This window comes from Convolutriloba macropyga, chromosome 6 (assembly GCF_964194025.1).
Source record: "Convolutriloba macropyga chromosome 6, txConMacr16.3, whole genome shotgun sequence".
In the NCBI taxonomy this organism is placed as follows: domain Eukaryota; kingdom Metazoa; phylum Xenacoelomorpha; order Acoela; family Convolutidae; genus Convolutriloba; species Convolutriloba macropyga.
The window spans coordinates 74,690,727-74,711,325 of NC_134473.1; the positions used below are offsets into that span (position 1 = coordinate 74,690,727).

The following is a 20,599-nucleotide window of genomic DNA, read 5'->3' on the forward strand; positions in this document are numbered from 1 at the left end:
AATCAGACCGAAACTGCGAAACGCACAGCAGGTAAACAAGAATTTGGAAGTAACGGGGTCGCAGTCACGTAACATTGCTCGCAAATGAAACACGCATCAGCCAGTTTAAAAATCTGGCACTGTTTTAGAATTTGTCATTGTATATAGGAAAATCTGGCGTTGTAGAATCTAGCGCCGAAGAGCCCCCGAAATTTAAAACTTGATCATGCACATGGGTTACACAATTTCCACTGTTTCCGAAAACGCGGCCTCCTAGCAAGTTACTTTGCTTCCCTAAAACGTTCTAGTTATAGATAATGCAACAATGATTTTCATTGATGAACGAATTAACGAATATCTTAATGCCCTTTAAAGTTTTATTTGCCCATAAAGATCGAATAGTTTAAAAAATGCCAGTTTTTGAAAAAAAGTATTCAAAAAACTGCAAATATTATTAAAAAGTTGTTAAACTCGTGATAATATCCTCGTAACCAATTACTTGTCTCTGCCGACTATCGAGTTACCCATTTTACTGAAAAAATACAACAAAATTACGCAAAAACTTGAAACTATTCCGTAACCCAACATCAAGCCATAAAAAGGTTTCATTAACCCCCAAAAATTTTTGCAAAATTAAAAAAAATGCATATATACCATCATTTTGGGTATTTAAGTTTGTACCACCAAAACATATTGCAGAAAAAAAACAGAAAAAGTCATGGCTTTTAAAAGAACTTTAATAACTTTGAAAAGCGTTATCTCTATATCGCATAATTGATCCATTTTTGGCGCAAAAACTACAAAACAAAAATCCTTTTAACCTTGAATTTAGGCCTTCACAGGAGTTTCAACACTCGAAGCACTTGAAAGACTAGTAAAACCATTCTAGGGCTTCTAACGAAACTTAATGCCCGCTGAGCGCTACCTGTTTATCCCGTTTTTGAAAGCTCAAAGTCATAAAAAAATGTGCGTGAAAACATCTTACAAAAGAAAACTAGGAGGACAAGTCTTGATTTACAATCCAAAGAATTAAATTAATTACGAACCTAAAAATTTACATTTTAACAGCAAGATCAAAATCAGAAAGACAACGCCCCTCACCCTATATGCGCAGAAACGCACAAAATCAAAATAATTAAAGACTTAATGCTTTAACAATCCCAAAAAATAGCAAAACTTTGACTATGTATCTTAGAACGAGTACACAAAAAAAACGACAGTATGGAAAACACTGAAAGAAAAAGGCAAAGAAATTGGCAATAATCAATCTCTGCCGGTGGCGTCAAGATAACAGAACCTCAAAACCATTGGCCAATATCCGTACACGCAACCTATTATAAAACTTTAGAAGTCCTAAAATATCTTCTAGTAGTTCTCAATAAGAATTTTTGGGTTAGACACAACAAGAAGACCACAATAGAAATAGAACAAACAAAATTAAACAAATTTTTTTTTTGAAAAGTAAGTACGCAGAAAAAACGACCTCTATGAACTCGAGCGACTGAATATCTCCAGCTATTCCTCAGCAGCAACCGACGAAACCTGTCTTTATTGATGCTAGCTGATAAAAAAGAATTCAGACCAAATTCCGCAAAAAAAATTTAGCCATTTTTTTAGAAAAAAAAACAAATATTAAGTCACGGAAAGCAACAGCTACGTACTGAAACATTTGATTCCATCAAATTTATCAACAGAAGCAGCCAATGAGATCTGTCATTAAAGGCATTAGGTGATAAGAAAGAAATAAGTACAACATACACTAGCAGAACTCAAAATTACTTATGTTTCTTGGAAACTAGCAAAACGTATAAGAAAAAAAAACAACTATCAGCATTCTTGGAAACCAACAACGCATCAGGAAAAACTTTAACTGAAACACTTAACTCGATTAATTTAGGCATTCTTAGCAACAGATAAGACTTGTCATTAAGGCGCCTAAGAGATCAAACAAATGTGGACATACGGTAGCAAAACTTAAAAACCTGATAAGGGTTCCTGAAAAACAATTCGTGTCAAAGTTACAGAAAGCACTTCCTTTGAACTGAAACAACAATATCCCTTGAAATAAACCTTATTAGCATTTTTAAGAGATCCACCCTTAATGATATTAAATGATAACACCCAAAAGCACAACAAATGCTCCCAAAAGTTTAAAAAACAACAAAAATTTATGAGAAACAATAGTGTCAAAGTCAGTGCAACCTCTAGTCATGAAATCGAACTATTAATTAGATTAGTTTAAACCTCATTAGTAACCAATGAGATCAGTTAAAAAGATACTAAGTGATAAGACGAAAAAAATATTAATGAAAAACGGGCAAAAATCAAATGTAGACTGATATTTTATGACAATAAATAGTTTCAAAGTCCTAAAAAGCTTTAACTACGCGCTGATTAATGTAAGTATTTACAAGTACGCAGAATTAGAACACAAATGTATTGTTAAATAGTACTGAAAACCAGAAAACTGAAAATAGACGTTAAATTGCCCCTGGCGAAAAATATTTGATTTCAAAACCCAAAAATTTGTTCAATTACCGATTTCTCTATCAACTTTAAAGGTATTTTGGAAAAAACACGCCTCAAACGTACTCACTTCTTCGCTCCCTTCATTAATCATGTGTGATTAAAATCACCACTCTCAATTTGAATTCTCACTGACGTGAAAAATCCGGACAAATCATAAAACATAGCCGCAAGAATTCGCATAAAGACTCGAAAATGTCTTGGGCGAAAAGCAACCTGTCGAATATCTAGTTATTGCAGTGAACATCAAAAGAGAGGAAAGACATCATTAAAAAAGAAAAATTTAACTAAAAAGTATTTTTAAGTAATTACAAGTACAAATACAAAAGGAAAACAAAATTTCAAGTTATGGAGACGTCTTAATTGCTAACAGTTGGAAATTAAGAAAAATTTCACAATTTATTGTCAAAATTGAATAAAAAAATTGCTTGGTACCAAAGAAACTTATTTAATTTGTAATAGAAACTTCCCACGAGCATTAAGCTTACATTCAGTTACAAGTTAAAGCAAAACAATACAATAATGGGCCCACAACTGCTAAAACATCCGTAAAACTGGAGAATTAGTTGAAAAACCTTTAAACTCTTGAAAGAGCCGCAAGTGAACAAAACAAATTGCTCGGTTAGCGAAAAATTTTTTACAACTACATTTCTCTCTACGTTTCAGAAGAAGGCCTGAACAAAATAACTATTATCTCTTCTCCGCTCTTCAAATTTGTTCGCTGAAACAGTTTGTTCAAACTTTAATCACTCCCTGAACTTCCGGATTTCTTCCTCGCTCACTTATTTAAAAAAAACATAAAATTTAAGAAAACAGCACATCATTACAATCAAAATCCTTTGGATTTTAAAAAGACAGAGCACCAATACAATTAAATTCTTGGATTGTAAAAAATTCAAATTGTCACACATGAATAAAACAAATCTCTCGAATAATAAGATATCATTCAAACAAACCACGTTTTCTCACTACTTTGCGGGCAAATTTCTGCTTTAAATTACCAAAATCACACGGTTCACGTCTTGTTTTCATATGCATTTCACATTGATTGCTGTTTCCGTTTGACCAAAATAAGAACTCATAACAAAATTTCTGCTGAATTGCGTGCACAAAATGTCAGAGTAGTAATCCAAAAAGTAATCCTCAATCTTAACCGATTCTTTGAGCAAGAACTTTGGCAAAAATTGGCGAATACCAATTGAAAAATATCGAAGGCGGATCTCAATCTCCCTGAAAATATAATGAAATCAATTGTTAATCTCCTTAATTTTAAGCGTATCTTTGTAGCCAAATAGCTCTAGGGAAAACAACTAACAACGTTAAAAATTTAGATGAGAACTATTTTTCAATGAAAATGAATTTTCTTGTATTAAAACGAATGGCTTCGAACTACGCGTTCATCGTCAGGTTAAGTTAAAATTCAATTACAGTTAAATAAAATGATTTAAAAAGTAATTACATAGTCCCCGATAGTTTAGACAACTAAAAAGTTTACGCGTTCGCTGTTCCTCCCCTTCAGTTTTGTCTGGGTAGAACCCAGAACCGCTCCCGCTTTATAACCCAGCCCCGACTTCAGCTTGTCGAGTTTTTTCAGTTGTAAATCGCGCAGTTTATCAAGTATATTATTAACTTAACAGGTAAAAGTTGTAGACCTTTTGAACACCTGGGAGGCCTATAATTGGTTGATCATAATATAATTAGTGTACACTTTTCACAGCCTTTTAGATTCTTGATCAGTGGCAACCTCAATCAAGATCCATTCACTCATTTTTATCAGATTTCTCATTTTTATCAGATTTCTCATTTTTATCAGATTTCTCATTTTTATCAGATAACTGTGAAACCAGTTACAGGCAATACGGGCAGAATTAGTTTTGTACCTTCTAAATATAAAAATACTACGAAAAATAAATATATTTCTGCTCATGAAAACGATAACTCAATTCGTGTACTTCAGCCTTCAGTTGTTCATCCGTTTAAATGCTATTGCATGGGTGAAACAGGCAAGGGATAAATAAGGCTGGAACTAGACTTGGACTCATGCAACACTTTCTCATTGTCAGCCAGAAGTTGGTAGCCAGCATCCACGTCACTGCAGTTCAACACTGCATAGACAGCCCCTACTGGATCGCCTACCACTACCTAACCAAACATCTAATATTTGTAAAAAAAATTATGGGAATATCAATAAAATGGTTGTCACATTGAAAATCGCTCGTTTTTTTCGATTTAATTTCCTGGATAATAGTTTTAAAAAACCCTAAATCCTGTTTCGACATTCACGCAGAAGCATGTCAACTATTTCTACAAATACTGCTTCAAAAAAAATATACAAGCAGATGATTGTTACCAATTGCAGCCGATCTGATTCGAAAAAAGTATCAGAAAAACTTTTTGTATCGACGGGTAGTACAATAAAGTTTTACCTTGAATTTAGCCAAAATAGCAACTGATTCAGCAGAGTTTTCTGGAATGCAGAAGTTGTCCAGAAAAACGTTGCCAGCATTTTGTGAATAAATGTAGTAGTAGAAACCAGGTTTGAAGACAGGCTCGTCAGGTACTCGTCCTATATTCTACACAACTCACAGAGATAGAGATTTATAGTGTTTGTTCAGAATGTTTCCAACTCTCAGTTTAAAATCAAAAAGTCAAGAATCTATACTCAAGAGTTAGGGCATTTACGTTTGGCACTACTTGGATGCACACTATTGATCTTTAACTAGTAAATGTTCATAAAATTTCGTGAAATAGTAAAAGTTCATAAAATAGTAAGATCGTTACGTGATCTCAGAAGTCATTTTTAGCGGGGTAAGTCACGCACCTTACCTAAAAGCAGAAAAAATGACGTCATGTGCACATCTTTTAACAGCAAAGCAGTAGAGGTCACTAAAAGTCACTAAAATTCCAAGAAGTCACGTCGTAAGAATCATCGATGGAGACGACGAATTAAAAAACATAGCAGGACAAGTCCTGACGTACAATTCAAAGAATTTTCATTAACTAAACAAAAAAAACTAGACCTAGAATGGAATATCAGTGAATTGAGAAAACCATTTAAAAAATCAGATAAAAAAAAAACAAAAAAAAACAAAAAATCAATGTCAAAATGCCGCATGTGAACAAAAAAAACTACTGTCGAGAAATTAAAATTTAATTCAAACAAAAAACTAGGCCTAGAAAGAGCTGTGAATGGATTGGGAAAACCATTTAGAAAAAAATCCGATCCAAAAAATCGAAAACACCGTAAAAATCAGAGTGAAATTGCCGCATGTGAACAAAAAATCACTACCGAGAAACCGAATTTTTGTTCAAACACCGTTTTCTCACTCTACTTTAAAATTAGAGCGAAAAAAATTCACGCCGCAAAACCACTCGCTTTTTCGCTCCACTTCCTGTTTCGGCGTGGCCAAAATCACTACTCCAATTTGACTTCAAAAATCATGAAAATGTGTGAACAGATCTTAAAAAAAAAAAGACAGCGCCCCAATACAATTCAAATTCTTTGAATTGTAAAAAACAGGACAAGTCCTGAAACACAATCCTAAGAATTAAATGAAAAACTTAGAAGTACTCTACCTGACCAGCAGATCAATTAAACAAAGCCAGCCAAAACACAAACAAACTCATCTCAAAAAGTTTAGAAACTAAAACAAACAAACCGAACAAAAATATACTCATTGCTAAAACTCTTGAAGCTTATACCCCGAAGGCAAAATTTGATCCCTTTGATGCCTATTTCAAAAAAATGTACAACACCAACTCTTGTCTCTGAAATCGGTCCAGTGTTATATCTGCAAGACCTAAAAAATATCCATTGGCCCTTGAAGATCGATTAATTCACAAAATGACAGAATATAAAAAAAATTGAAATCAAATAGAAAATTTTAATAATGTTGCCGAAAGTCGTGATATTCATATCTTCAGAAAAATTTCTGCGTCTCTAGAGGATATTCAGTAACCCAACTGCAAGCCTAAAAAATCCATTGGCTCAAAGATCGATAAACTAGGTAAAAAACAAAAATTTTCAGAAAAAAATTCAAATTTTATCAAAAATAGAACTCCATTCTATTAAAATATTGAAAACCACTACATTACGCTTAGCAACTATTTAAAAACATACTATTAAACCCAGGAGGACGCTACCTGGCTAAACTAAACAAATGTTTACAAAAAATTTTGAAAATTGCGGATTTCATCAAAAAAAAAACTTCAAATTCAAAATGTTTAATTGCTGGATACAAATCCATTGATACTAAAAACCATGCAGTAACTCTTTATGAGACCATGGATTAGGATTTCTGGTCCTTAAGACTAGACAAAAATTGACAATTTTATGAAAAAATGAAAAAATTACATATTTTATCAAAAAAGCTAAAATTCGAGACATTAAAATGCTGAAAACCATTCCATAATACTAAAAACTATGCAATGACCTATAATCAAACCCTAAAGGAGATTTCCTTGCCCATGAAGCTGGAAAAACTCAGAATGACAAAAAATTTTCGAAGAACTTAAAAAAAATTAGTATCACTTTGCGTGTTTGTGTTTGTAGTACCAAAACAAAAATCTCATAAAATGGTCATAACAAATCATTTTGGCTCACTGCAGACCTGCATCAACTTGTAAAAAGTTCAACCTAAGACTAATCAAACAGAGAAGTCAAAAAATCACAGAAAAAAACCAGTTTGAGCTCAAAAACTCCTATAAATGACCATTTAACCTTGAATTAAGGCCATCCCGGCAGTTGCACCACTCTAAGCACTTGAAGGGCTGCTAAAGCCCACTTTGGGCCTCTAATGAAACTTAATGCCCGCAGGGCTTTACCTGTTTATCTCGTTTTGAAAGATGAAACACATTTAAAAATATGTGAAAACATCTTAAAAAGACAGCGCTCCAATACAATTCAAATTCTTTGAATTGTAAAAAACCACGATTTACTCAACAATAGCCGCTATCGCTTCGCGGCTATTTATAAATAAACAGAAAAGGTCATTTTTGAATTATGAACACCGAATAATTGAATAAATAGATAGATAGATTAATAGATAGAGAGGTAGGAAAAGCACACATCATGAACTAAATTTAAATTCACGCCACGTTAATTGGTCGAATTGAATTTGGCCTGGGTCGTTCAAAAATTTGGCCTGGGTTCCTCAAAATTTGCCCTGGGTCATTCAAAAGCTTATTGTAACATACCTTTTATTGTTACATTCGCATAAACATCAACCACTTTTCAATGTAACATTCGCATAAGGATGATTGAGTATCTCATTTCTTTGACTGCTAGCAAGCATAATTTGAACAGATACAAGTTTATGGTAGGTAGCACATGGCGAAGAAAATCGGTAAAAAATTCTTACTTAAAAAGCTAAAAAAGTATAACCAACGCTGGCCGATTGCTTCGTAGAGCTGTAGTCTGAAAATACCAAAAAATGCGACCTAAAAACCATGACAAACACTAACTGATGTCTAACTTGATTTGGACTTCTGTATTGTTTTCAAAAGTTGCTCTCAAATAACCTTCAATTATATTGATATACCCCCATTTGACGATCACTGCTCATATTGAAGTAATTGAAGGCATTTTGAGAAGAGAGTGAGGAAAGTCTTGACTTAAAATGTATCCATGCAAATGAAACAAAACTCGCTTCAATAAGTTTCAATAATGACACGCAAGCCTCAGTACAAAATTGTATCAAAAAGTGAACAAAAATGATTTGAAGTGGTCATTGGAAGTCCTGAACTCAAGTCACTAACTGAACACCAACAAAACCTAGCAAAGTCAGAACAGCCATTTAGATAAAATTCCGATTAAAAAGCTCCAGTTAAAACAAGCCAAAACAATCCGAACGTGAACAATAATCATTATCACAAAAATAAATTTTTCAAGTACCGTTTTGTTAATCAGCTTGATTCGAGTGAAAAAAATTCACGTCACAAAAGTATTCGCTTTGTTTTGCTCCACTTCTTGTTTTAGCTTGATCAAAATCACCCATCCATTTTGACTTCAAATATCAAACATAACCGACAAAAACGTCGGAAGAACTTCTTTCGAACGACTAGTGCGAGCTCTAATCAATTGCAGCCTGCTTCAGTCGGGGGGGGGGGGGGCTAAATCGGACTAAAAAGCTCAATAGTAGGCTTCAAATAACCACATTAGTGGTTGACATATACCACTATTAAAATTTAAAATGAAAAATGGCACCAGTTTCGGCGCACTTTTCAGTTGACTCTTAGTACTAAATTGCCGCCAGTTGAGTTCAGCTGTTTGAAATTGTGATTGAGAGAGAATTTTAGATCACGCGAAACGCAAAAAGTCAAGGGCGTAAAAGTCATTCGAAAAGTCAAAGCCCTCAAGCGAAAGTTTCGCATAAAAAGACACACACGTTTACAATAATTGCTATGAGCTTCGTTCAAGAGCAATTAATAAGAAGTGTAAACAGATCTTGAAAAAGAAAAAGTAGCTAAGACCAAGAGACGGCCAAAAGTAGCTTGCTCTCCTCAGCAATCGCAGCTATTAATAAAATTTATATTGGTATCCAAACTGTTTGCAAACAATGCTTGTTCGGCTGCCGTAAATTGACTTCAGCGGCTGAAAATTGTGAATTGAGTAATTTAGATGACGCACAACTTAAAGAGATCAAGGGTGAAAAAATCAGAAGGAAGTCGATGAAGGAAAAAAATCCCATTAATAAAGACACGCATGACATTAATACCTTCGCACTTTGTTCGAAAGCAGTTAAAAGACACACTACTGCAGTAACTGCAGCAAACTTAATTGGAGAGCAGTTAAACACTTAAATCGTTTAAACAGGTACTGTCAGTTTATGGAAAACATCTTCGGTCACGATGAAATCGGTCCAAACTGATTATCGGGACAATTAAGAATTAGGAGATCGCTTAATGATCAAGTTGACCAAACTTCACACGTGACTCAATTACTGCTGCTCGTGGTAAATTACAGTTCACCATTTGTATTGTCAATATACAAAAAAAATATCAAATAGAAACATACAAAGCTCTTCAAAAAATGACAGTTTTATCATTTAGAACTTCGGTTGTGTGCTGTTTTTTTGTCGCCGATGAGTTTTTACTGACAGGCTAAAATCGTCTTTCAAAAAACTATATACTATTGAAACTGATTAATTAATATTTCTCAATAACAAAACAAATCGATTACGCAAAACCAATCTTTAGTTCGTAAGAACCGCAGTGATATCACTATTAGCCATTACCAAAAACCAAAACAGGGCATGAAAATCAATGGAAATTACAATTGTAAGCTCGCAATTTTAATTAACATTGAATTGGACGGCGGTTCACTGGCAAATTTTAAAGAAGCCACCGTATTATACTAGCAAATTAGCATCCTTTAAACGGTTTTATTTTTGCGCTATTTTTTATCTCGAACCCTGCAAAGATGGCTCGTCTGCCACTGCCAAGTGTCGGCTAGTTTGGGATAGAATGCAGTCCACCTCTCATTCCCAGCCAGAGACTGTCTAACTGCGGCCCTCTCAGCCACACTCGGGTAGGGCCAGATATGGAAAACTTGGCTTAGAGTTCCCACCTCTGTTCGCCAAGAGCCAAGCGGCTACAATCAGGTTCCAAGGAACTGCTGCTAAATTTGAATTCATTGCCAAAATCTTTTTTATTAATGTTGCACTGTGAACATACTGCACAATTAAAAAAAATTCGAAGTAGAGACTACTAAAGTTATAAAATAGGTATAACCAACCAAAAAAAGCAGAAGCTTTCTGTGAGTTTTCTGTGTCTTACTTGCCGGAGCAACATGTTTTCTCAGCATAGGATTTTTCACTATAGGAAAAGTTTCACAAACAACACTCACAATTACCATCACTTGGGGAATTCAAAAATTAGAAAAAGAATGTCATTCAAAAAATAATCGAGTCAAAAAATAATGGGTTAAAATATTTTGCAGTACAGCTACAGTTCCTTGGACGCTTTCAGCCTCTCTTTGAAATCATCCGAGCTATTCAATTTGATAAATTCTGGGAATTTCTTCGGATGACACTGGTATACCCGTACTTCATATAACAGGTCACTGGAAGCAGAATTACTAACAAACCTTCGTGACAATTTTGAAACAAACTGAAGTCTATGATTCAACATATTACAGGAATGCCCGCAGAGTAATTACGAATGAGAAAACTAAAATATTTAGTTCAGTTTAATGTTTGTCAGAGATAAAGTTGAATGTCTCCAGATGAAGGTGAATGCGTGACTAAATTAAATAACACAAAATCACTCTCGTAGCTTCTCGTAGACTTTCGTAGCTTAAGCATGATTAAAGATAAACACAATTGTACGTAATCGAACTGTCAGACAACCAGGGTGGACGCCGTATTGCCCAACAGGGCGATTAGCCGACAACGCAAAAAATGAGGAATTAATATTAAACAGTCGGCTAAATTTCTCATATTTTCCTTGTCGACTAAACGCCCTGCCGGCCAATTTTCCGAGCACCAAAAACCAGACTCAATCGCATGAAAAAGAACAGATATCAGCGTACCAAAAAAATGCTGGATAGAGCCGGGACTGGCCGCTGAAATTGCCAATCAAAAGTATGAAGTTTAACAGAAATAACGTTTGTTAAATTCAAAGCATTTAACTTTTGTTATATTTGCTATTACAAACGGTTAGTCTTAATTCTATCTATCGTTGAATATGAATGCAAAATTTTGCAAAATGACTTGGACGCTCAGAAGATTTACAAAAGATACTAAGAACGAGAAAAATGGTTACCCGACGTGGGTGTTGATTTTTCACGAAAATAGGTCTTAAGCTTGGGTAAAAAGTGGCGATTTCTTCAATCGAGTCTCTATTCTCGCGTCCAAATACTGAACCCACTTTCGAGCCGGCGGCTTTAATTTTCATTTCACGTATAACCGGGAATTTTCGGTTTCCTTTTAGAGCATGAGACAACCCTTCATTAAAATTTAACGGGAGGCTCAGATCTATCCTCATTTGAGCTGAAATCCTGCAACGAAATACAGCTAAAGCCATTCTGAGAGCAGTTGTATGTGTAAAGATAAAAATTAATGTACCTAGCAAAGAAAACTCACTATAATGAGCGACTAATTTCCCCGCGGATACAATTCACCTATCGCAGCTGTAAATACGAACACGCTTTAATTGGGTTGTGTGAGAGCGCGAGAAAAAGTAGGTGTACACAAAGTTTCTCTAAGGGAGCGAAATTTCTTGATCGTGTGCAGACTTTTCCAAGCAGTTCTTTGAGTTTACACCTTACATTGTTTTTTGGGTTAAGTCGTTTTTTAAACCATATTGACAAGCAACTGTACAATTGCGGTCATTTTTGACCTTATTCTCAATCATATATCAGAGTTTTATATGCAATCTTCAGCTTTTTCCTGATTTCCTTGTTAAGCCTTTAGCGGTTTTTGTTCTCCTTTTCATGTTGTTTGTGCATAAGGTAATTTCCTTGGTTGAAATACGTTTTTATGTTGGTTTTCATGACCTTTTGATTTCGGTAATGACAGAATAAAATCGTTTTAGTTGACAAAATTACGCTAATTATAAAGTTTTTGCGTAGTTTCTCTGATTTTGAATTTTTTTCCTCATTCTCCTGTCTTTATGGCTCTCAGATTATTTTTAAGATCAATTGGATCAATTGTTTAATTAGCATTGTTGAAAACAATTGAGCTAGTTAGCTGTAAAACAAGTAAACAATTAAAGGTCTGTTAGCACATATTTTTATAAATTATATAACCAATTTCGCAGTTTTTGTAGTTTACATTTCTCGCTGGTCTTTTAAATGTTTCCAATGCTTTTGGTCGTCGCTAGGGTACTAAATGAATCAACAGGAACTGTTTCTTAAGGTGTTTTGAAAACAATTTTTGAGACGTCGAAAATTTTAGAGAATATTATTGGAAAATTTAAGTTTTTTGTCCGTATTTCTTTTCTTTTTTCTCGGTTTTCTCCTTTTTCGTTGTTTATGCTGCATCGTTGTTTAAGTTTTCCCGGCATCTGACATTCTTTTGTTGAACACAATTTTATTTTCCCGGACAATCTAAGCAATGCCTTTCAAAGATGCTTTTGCAGTTCAGTTTATGAAATGTTTCGAAGAACTTACCTTATTTTACTCTCGAGCCACAAACTTCAATTTCGAACAAGAGCAATTGAAATCAGTCAAAATGGAGAAGTGAATCGCACAATGTTATAGAGAATGAAATCACACAATGTTCTAGAGCAGAAGCAAAAATTTTGCATAAAAACTGACCACCACGGTTACAATAATTTCGTTCGAGAGCAATTTATCTCTGATACTCAAATAAACTACAAAAAGTTGGCTCCTTTTAGTATAATACAAGTGCGCCTGAAAACAACAAAAACCTTTCTTCTATTCATGAACAATAGGAAAATTTTCAATAAATTGGCCAAACTCGTTTAAGAAAATTTGGATTCTCAACCATTCTATCCTATTTATCAATAAAACTGTAATCAGTTGGTAGCTAAAATTTATCTGTGCAAAAGGTGTATTTCGATTCCCAATGAATGGAATAAAACGAAACAGTAGCAAATAAAAGTAGCCGGCAGACTGCTGGAATAACTGTGAAACAGACTTGCATGTCGTATAATAGATAAAAAGATACAAGTTTAAAGAAAAGGCTATCGACGCCGCTAAAAAAACCTATGTAAAACACATTTAGCCATAAATTAACCATGCTTGATCACTTCGCAGCAGACTTTATATTAGGGAACTATATTACACATATGAGTTCCTTTGACCTTCAACTAATTCAAATTAAAAGAAATTAGAGCAAAAAAATTTCACGCCGCAAAACCACTTGCTTTTTCGCTCCACTTCCTGTTTCAGTGGGACTATCATCACTTGACGTTGACCTCAAAAATCATGAAAATGTCTGAGCAGATCTTAAAAATCAAGAAAGTGTAGCTGAATTCTAAAAACCCAGAGCACCGCAATATAGCTCCGCTCAGCTTACAGCTTTGCCGCTATAATATCTAAATTTGCTTTAAAACCATCAAAAAAGCAGAACAGCCTCCAAATTTGACAGAACCCCAATTAATAACCAAAAACCTAGTATTAATTACTCATATTAATTGCCCATAAACTTCAGAACACTATCAAACCAAACCTAATAAATAACTAATTAAAGTCTCACACCTCATTTTCTCCAGTTCTGTTAATCTAAAGAAAATTGTAAAAAGATTTTTTTTAAATAAAGCCCAAAGAATCTGGAATCGGCTCGAAGTTAAATTGATCATACAACCTAGCCAACCAATAACTGATGAAGCTATTGACTTCATTATGCCACTCATTTTAAGAAATTATCTTAATGAAAATTTTGCTGGCAAAGCATTTTTTGGTAACTTTGATGGAAAGCGTTGCATATAATAAATTGTCAGGTATCACTCATTTGTGTTCAACAAATGATGGAAAATATAGACAATAAATCTCGAAAAGGAAGAAAACCGAGGTAACCAAAATCTCTAAGAGGGGCATTAAATGACGTCATCAGAGGTTATTATATACCACTATATACCACAAATAAAAATTAAAGTAAAAAATCCAATTTCGGCGCAATTTCATTTGACTTTTAGTAGTAAACTGCCCCCACTTGAGTTAAGCTGCTGACACTTGTAAATGAGAGCAAAATCTAAATCACGCAAAACAAAGTCAAGGCCGTATAAGTCACTCGAAAAGTCAAAATGATCAAGAAAAAATTTTGCAAAAAAACAGCAACACGTTTACAATGAGTGCTTCAAACTTCGTTCAAGAGCAATTAAAAGAACTGGAACATTAAGCCTTTATTTTAATATTAACTGAATTTGATATAAACAAAATCAAAAAGCCGCAAACATAAAAATTACTTTCAACCAAAACAATTATCCCAGACACTAAAAAATGAAAGAGTACAAGAACCGCTGAAGAAGCTTCTAAAACGGCGAAATCAAATACTAGCTCAAAATTTCTTATAAAACTCTAATATATGCTTAATGTGGTCAAAATTGATCCCAAATGTACAGTGACTTGTTAATGGGGTTTAGAAATTAAATTAAATTAACCCGAAAAAGTAAATTAAAAACTAAAAAACTGCTTCGAAAAAGTTGCACGTGATCAAAAAAATTTGCTCTTTTAGCGAAAACTTTTCACACCTACTTTTTTTGCTCTCTCTATCAAAAAACGGCCTGTACATAAAATCCCTCTCTCCTCTTCAATTCGTTCAGCCGTTTGATCGAAACACTTACTATTCACGTGCGGCATTCACATTTACATCCTGTTTTGAATACTCCAAAAAACTATCGATTCAAAAAAGACGCATCACCAATACTCCTCGTCAAGTCGTAATAAAAAACACCACCCCAATACAATTCAAATTCTTTAAATTCTTAAAAATAGGAGCGATATCAAGGCATTTGGGCATGCGCCAATTTCAGTTTCCATCTTACCATTATTCAATACGCATTTTCGACAGATTTAAAACACCTAAATGCTTTATGCAGACGTGCAACTAAGAGGGACATCAGATAAGTCAAAGTTCACCCACAGTTTGAGAGACGTAATTTCAATTTCTTTTATCTACCGTAACAATTTTTGTCTACTTGTTATTTATGATCGACTATCATAACTCTCTTTAACTGCAGATCCTTCTCAGCAAATAATGTCGTATTTCTTTATTTAAGAAAACTCATCGTAGAAATGTCAACTCAAAAACAACATCAATATATTAAAACACGACAATTTTTGTTGATCAATTGATCGGAAACAGAATATTGCAAGTCGAGTTTTGCTACTCATCACATAGTAATAAAATAATATGACTTAAAATGTTGTTTGTATGATACTGTTAAATCATGCCTAAGCATCAAAGAGGAATTCGCCTCAAATAACAACGCCTAAGCAACACGAATTTGAACGAAACAAAGAAATTTCTCCAGAAGTTAATAGCCCCCTCTTCCGGGACCACCTCGCCCACCAGGAGGGCCACCTCGTCCACCGCCCATTCCGCGACCTCGACCTCTTCCTGCGGCAGCCTGAGCTCTTAAGATTCCTGATTTTCCTCGCCCAGTGCCCATTCCAACACCTTTCTGGCCGCCCCTCTGCATAGTTTTAAACATGGGGGCATTTTTCAACATATCAGGGAGAATGAAAAATCGCACTTTCGAGCCTCTGATGAATATGTGCTCTAATTGCGCTGTTCGTCCGTTTCTATAAGTTACATGTACTTGAGACATTTGGCAGTTCATATTGTCCTCGGCCTCTAGAAGTTTACCACGATAGACTTCTCCGGTTGCCGTTTCAATAGTAATCACATGACCTTCAGCCTCATGTAGAATTTTTATCGGAACACCAATAGACATAGCTTCTGAAAATACAGCTTTGTGTTATAACTGTGAAGGGGTTCTCTCAGTGTTGTTATTGATTCTGTTGTCAAGATTAAAATAATGGCCACTTTTACAAAAAGATTGGCCAAGCAGCTCGATTTGCCAAGTAGCAATTATTTTCAGAATATCTTCCATTGACCACGACATTATAACTTCCCTGCATCAATAAATTACAAAAATTGAGGCAGCATTTAATTTGATGCTTGACGACTGTCAGAATTAATACTTGTATGTAGGAGTTGAGTCCCCCCCCCAATTTGTAGTAAAGGATTTAGGGCATTGCGCCCATTAGTTTGCACCCCTTGAGTCACTCTCCAGTTTATCTTTGGTCTATTCTGAGTTTTGAGATCGGATTACAGTTCCCACATCTGTAGTCTACTCTCCACGTGCATCTGTCTTCCTCGAAAAAATTCCAGTAGATTTTCGTTTAAGTGCATTTATTTAACTGATTTCCGTATTGTCTGCACACCTTGAGTAGGTTGTTGAGCAGTGTCTTTGTTCGTAAGAAAAAATTATCGAACGATATAACATCAGCCTGCAATTGAAGCAAAAATTGAAAAAAAAACGTGCGAAATGACTACTGTCACCGACATGACTTCTTTTTGTCGAAAACGAACGGAAGTTATTTACGACAAGACCCTCAGAACACAAAACACAATCCATACAGACCACTCGCAATCAAAAGAAACTAATATATTTAATCTAAATCAAAATAACAAAAAACATGTTTTTTGTTATTAGCATATTCCAACGATAACCCCCACCGAAATTAAGCTGTTTTTGATAACATATTTTCACGCCCAACCATATCAGGCAGCGAATTCAACCCCTGAAAAAGCTAAGTATTGCTCTAAAAATTTGATTGAAATGGAAAATAATTGATCTGCACCATGAATTTTTTTTTGAAGTTTCAGTATCCAAAGATCTAGAAATTTTACAAAAACAGTCCAAATGTAACAGCAAGAGAGTTCGCAAAGCATCACAAGAGACTGAAAGCAGATTCAAAGATCAAAAGACACTCTTTAAAAATTTATCTTATTATTTACCCGCACGCTCTGTTTTCGGTTTTGGGTTTTTACCCGCCCCAGATCCCCCGGTCGGTTGCCCTCCCAACCCTCTGCAATTTCTTTGATTTGGTTTTTGGGTTTTACCCGCCCCAAATTCCCCCCGGTTGGTTGCCTTCCCCCTCCCCTTCGCTTTCTTTGCTTTTGGTTTTTGGGGTTTTACCCCCTCCAAATTCCCCCCGGTTGGTTGCCTTCACAACCCCACGCGCTTTGTTTGCGTCTTCGTTTTGGGGTTTTACCCACCTCAAACCCTCCCAGGTTGGTTGCTTTCCCATCCACCCGCTCTTTCTTTGCTTTCCAGTTTTGGGTTTTTATCCGCCCCAAACTCCCTGTTCTTCCAAACCACTCACGCCATCTTTGCTTTTCGTCTCTTTTGGGTACCAAACAAACCTCAAATTCCCCCAGCTTTATTACTCTCTTAACCTTTCTGCATTTCATTAATAGGCGTGAACTTATTGGTAAAAGATACTACAGGTAGATTGCAAGTATCCAGCAACAGAGTTACCGGTCATTGGAACGTAAGTATAATTAGTTATATGTAGGTATAAGCAGGTATAGGTAAGTATAAGTAGGTATAATTAGGTATAAGCAGGTAGAGGTAGGTCAAAGTAGGTATAGGAAAGTAAGTAGACATAAGTTGCAGCAGGTAGGTAGAAGGTATTAGGTAGGTGAAATTTGGGAGCCTGGAGGTAAGTATAATTGGTATACGTTTGCAGGTAAGTTAGCAAGTGTTTGTTAGTTGGATTATTAACAATCCGTCATTAGATCTACTTTGTATAGGTTTCTAGCAGATATCTAGCAGGTAACATGTAGGCATTTAACAGGTAGGTAACTGGTATATTTAGAACACCTAGATAGCGACGGTAAGTAGCCCTTCAAATATATTTGTACAAGATAATTGCCCAGCAGTTAGTATTTTGGTGTTTCTTATCTGGTGGGAGGTACATAAGCCAAAAATAAAAAAAATTTCTCCAGCAAGGTAAAGAAAACAGTCTATGTTTTAGTCATGGTAGATACTTGGTCAACTGTTAACTCCGAGAGCGACCAGAAGGAAACAATTATCTTGAGAAATCTTAACCAATTTTCCAGTGCTCCGACAGAGCGCCTCTTTGAAGAAAAGCCAGAAACACTTCAAGAACAGAAGATGCTTGAATTCTCCAGAATGATGATAACGGACAATATACATTTTCACCTAGACTACCTAAACTCCTCAATAGATGAATCAGAAGATGTTAAAATACTACAGGAAACAGTTGAAGAGATAAAAGAGAAGCAGCGAAAATTTGAAACCGTTTTGTCCCAATTAATAATTCTGATCGATCCATCAGAACAGAGCAATTGTTCTCGCGAACATAGTTGTCTTAAGGTAGAAGTTAAAAAGTGTATCAATAATTTCAAAAAATACGTCAAAAGGAAGTCACAGATTAATATTGGAGAGGACTTCAGTCTCAGTGTTGGCGTCGCGTCACCAAAAGACCTAGTTGTTCACCGGACAGCTCCAATTTTCAATTTTCTAACCCAGTTCAACCTGGTCATGATATCAGCGATCAGGAACAATATGCCGTCAGTTCATCAGCACCCGCTGTGAACAGCAATGTCAGTTTTTCTGCTCCCAGCAAGCAGCTTAGTATTTGATTCTAACGCCGCTCCATCAGCATTGCTTAACATACAATCCTTCAATTGGCCCTCTCCTCAGAGTATTTTCCCTGAAACAAATCGTAACGCATCAAATAATAATTTTGAACATCGAGGACTTCTAAACGCGGAAAACTCAAACCATTTTTCAACCAGCTCAATGTCAGTATGCTGCCAACAATCTGTCCCGAAACTGCACGCAGAAACGTTCAACGGAGATCCAATGAAGTGGATAAATTGGTATAGCATTGTCAAAGCAACTATCGACCAATCTTCCATGTCGTCAGATGAAAAAATGATCCATTTGCAATCATTGCTCACAGGAGAAGCTAATGCACTAGTTGATGGCTATAGTTACATCGGTGATTTATACGCAGCAGCTCAATCAAGACTGCAAGAACATTTTGGCAATTCAAAGAGGATTGTCAATGCTTTCCTTGACAAATTATCGAACTTTAGAAATCCATACTTGTCAAATCCGGAAAGTTATACACAGTACTCCTCGTTTCTTCTAACGCTCGTTGACACCTTTCAACAACTCGGTTTTATTCATGATCTTGACTCCACCATCGACATGAACATAGCTTTAACAAAATTACAAAATCCAGTCAGACTCGAATGGAACCGTTACTTCCTGGAAAAAACTATCACACAGCCATCCTTAAAGGCGCTTGCTGATTGGCTTCTAAACTCTGCAAAAGCATGCAGAGATTTACCAGCAAACTCCAACTTGCCAATTTTTCAAAAAAATTGGTGTTCTTAAAATGGTTTGGAAAACTTCACACGCTACTAGAAATAGTGATAACCCGAATCCAAACCATCAATTCCTGAGTTACAGGGAACAAATGCAAATTCAGTCTAAGACGAAAGAAAGCGTTATTTTTCCGAACAATGAAAACTGTCAATACCTCTAAAAATGCCAGCATTTCCAAGCACTGAGTCCCTTGAAAAGGATAGATCATGTAATGAAGCGAAAGCTTTGTTTCAATTGTTTTGGACATCATCATGTAGATCAATGCAATTCAAAAAGTGTGTGTCGCTCAAAAGGCTGCGGCAAAAGACATAACACACTCCTGCACGATAATTATATGAACAAAAAAAAACTCAAACGTTAAGCCAGTGCTATCTGTTGGAACAGGCCTGGTAGCTTTTGTGGCAGTTCAACTGGTAAATGAAAACCAGTCTGTGAAAACATACGCATATCTAGACAACGGTAGCTGTCAAAGTCAACTTCTGAAATCAACCTTAAGAACTTGGTCTTAACCTCGAAAAAACAGATAAAATGCCTTTAAGTGGTTATCACACGACTGAGGAAATTGATTCCTCTAAAGATTGCTTTGACATAAAACCAATATATAGCTCAATCGAAACTGTCATACTTAATGATGTTATGGCGGTACCAGATTTGAATATGTGTGCAGTGAATGTAGCTCAAATAAACGCTTTGTGCAAAAACTATGATCATCTCAGTCATATAAATTTTCTTGAACTTGAATGGAACAATGTCTCAATTGTTAAAGGCATTAACAACTTAGACTTGATTCACTATAAACAAATTATAAAAGGTCCAAAAAAAATGCCCCATGGGGCGTTGAAACAACATTAGGCTGGGCGTGCGCCGGAAATACGAATTTAGTTTCCAATAAGTCTACACCTGTACAGTATACTCAGGTGCAAAACTGCCCTAATATGGACGACTCCTTTTTCAAATTGGTCCAAGATTGGATGAAAGTGGAAAATTTCGGCTTTGCATCGCCCCGAAAAATTTTGTCGGAAAACAATAAAAGAGCAATTGAAATTTTAGAGTCCACAACCAAGATCATTGACGGTCATTATCAGATAGGTCGCCTCTGGAAGCAAGGTGCATTTCTTCCCAACAACAGATGGTTAGCATTAAAACAACTAGATCAAAAACTTTTTAAAAAATCCGCTACTAAAGGGAAAGTACCAAGCTACTCTGTACGCAGACTTGGAAAAAGAATACGTTGTTAAAGTTCAGGATTTAGAAT

At 35.4% G+C, this 20,599-nt stretch overlaps 4 protein-coding genes across 5 annotated transcripts in view; all 4 read right to left on the reverse strand.

The window, feature by feature from the left end:
- LOC142340621 (cyclin-dependent kinase 2-associated protein 1-like) overlaps positions 1-20,599 on the reverse strand; it is a 575,438-nt gene that overhangs the window by 299,304 nt on the left and 255,535 nt on the right. The gene's annotated exons all lie outside the window — the stretch shown is intronic.
- Positions 1-20,599, reverse strand: part of LOC142340620 (large ribosomal subunit protein bL17m-like) — a 435,605-nt gene that overhangs the window by 6,604 nt on the left and 408,402 nt on the right. The window lies entirely within an intron of this gene.
- Positions 4,405-10,766, reverse strand: LOC142341207 (uncharacterized). Its single transcript, XM_075392128.1, has 4 exons — positions 10,459-10,766; positions 9,917-10,096; positions 4,932-5,078; positions 4,405-4,647 (listed from the first exon to the last, which is right to left on the reverse strand). Exons 1-4 carry the CDS (start codon positions 10,633-10,635, stop codon positions 4,489-4,491), a joined length of 663 nt encoding a protein of 220 aa, XP_075248243.1. The 5' UTR covers positions 10,636-10,766; the 3' UTR covers positions 4,405-4,488.
- LOC142341208 (small nuclear ribonucleoprotein Sm D3-like) lies at positions 15,195-15,882 on the reverse strand. Its single transcript, XM_075392129.1, has one exon. It carries the CDS (start codon positions 15,865-15,867, stop codon positions 15,448-15,450), a length of 420 nt encoding a protein of 139 aa, XP_075248244.1. The 5' UTR covers positions 15,868-15,882; the 3' UTR covers positions 15,195-15,447.

Bases quoted from the DNA above. Each gene is read 5' to 3' on its own strand.
- LOC142341207 (XM_075392128.1), bottom strand. From the start codon at position 10,635: ATGTTGAATCATAGACTTCAGTTTGTTTCAAAATTGTCACGAAGGTTT. The intron at 10,097-10,458 runs GAACTGTAGCTG...ACCTGATTGTAG, and splicing joins AGAGGCTGAAAGCGTCCAAG to CCGCTTGGCTCTTGGCGAAC. The intron at 5,079-9,916 runs GTTCGAGATAAA...TGAGTTGTGTAG, and splicing joins AGACGAGCCATCTTTGCAGG to AATATAGGACGAGTACCTGA.
- LOC142341208 (XM_075392129.1), bottom strand. From the start codon at position 15,867: ATGTCTATTGGTGTTCCGATAAAAATTCTACATGAGGCTGAAGGTCAT.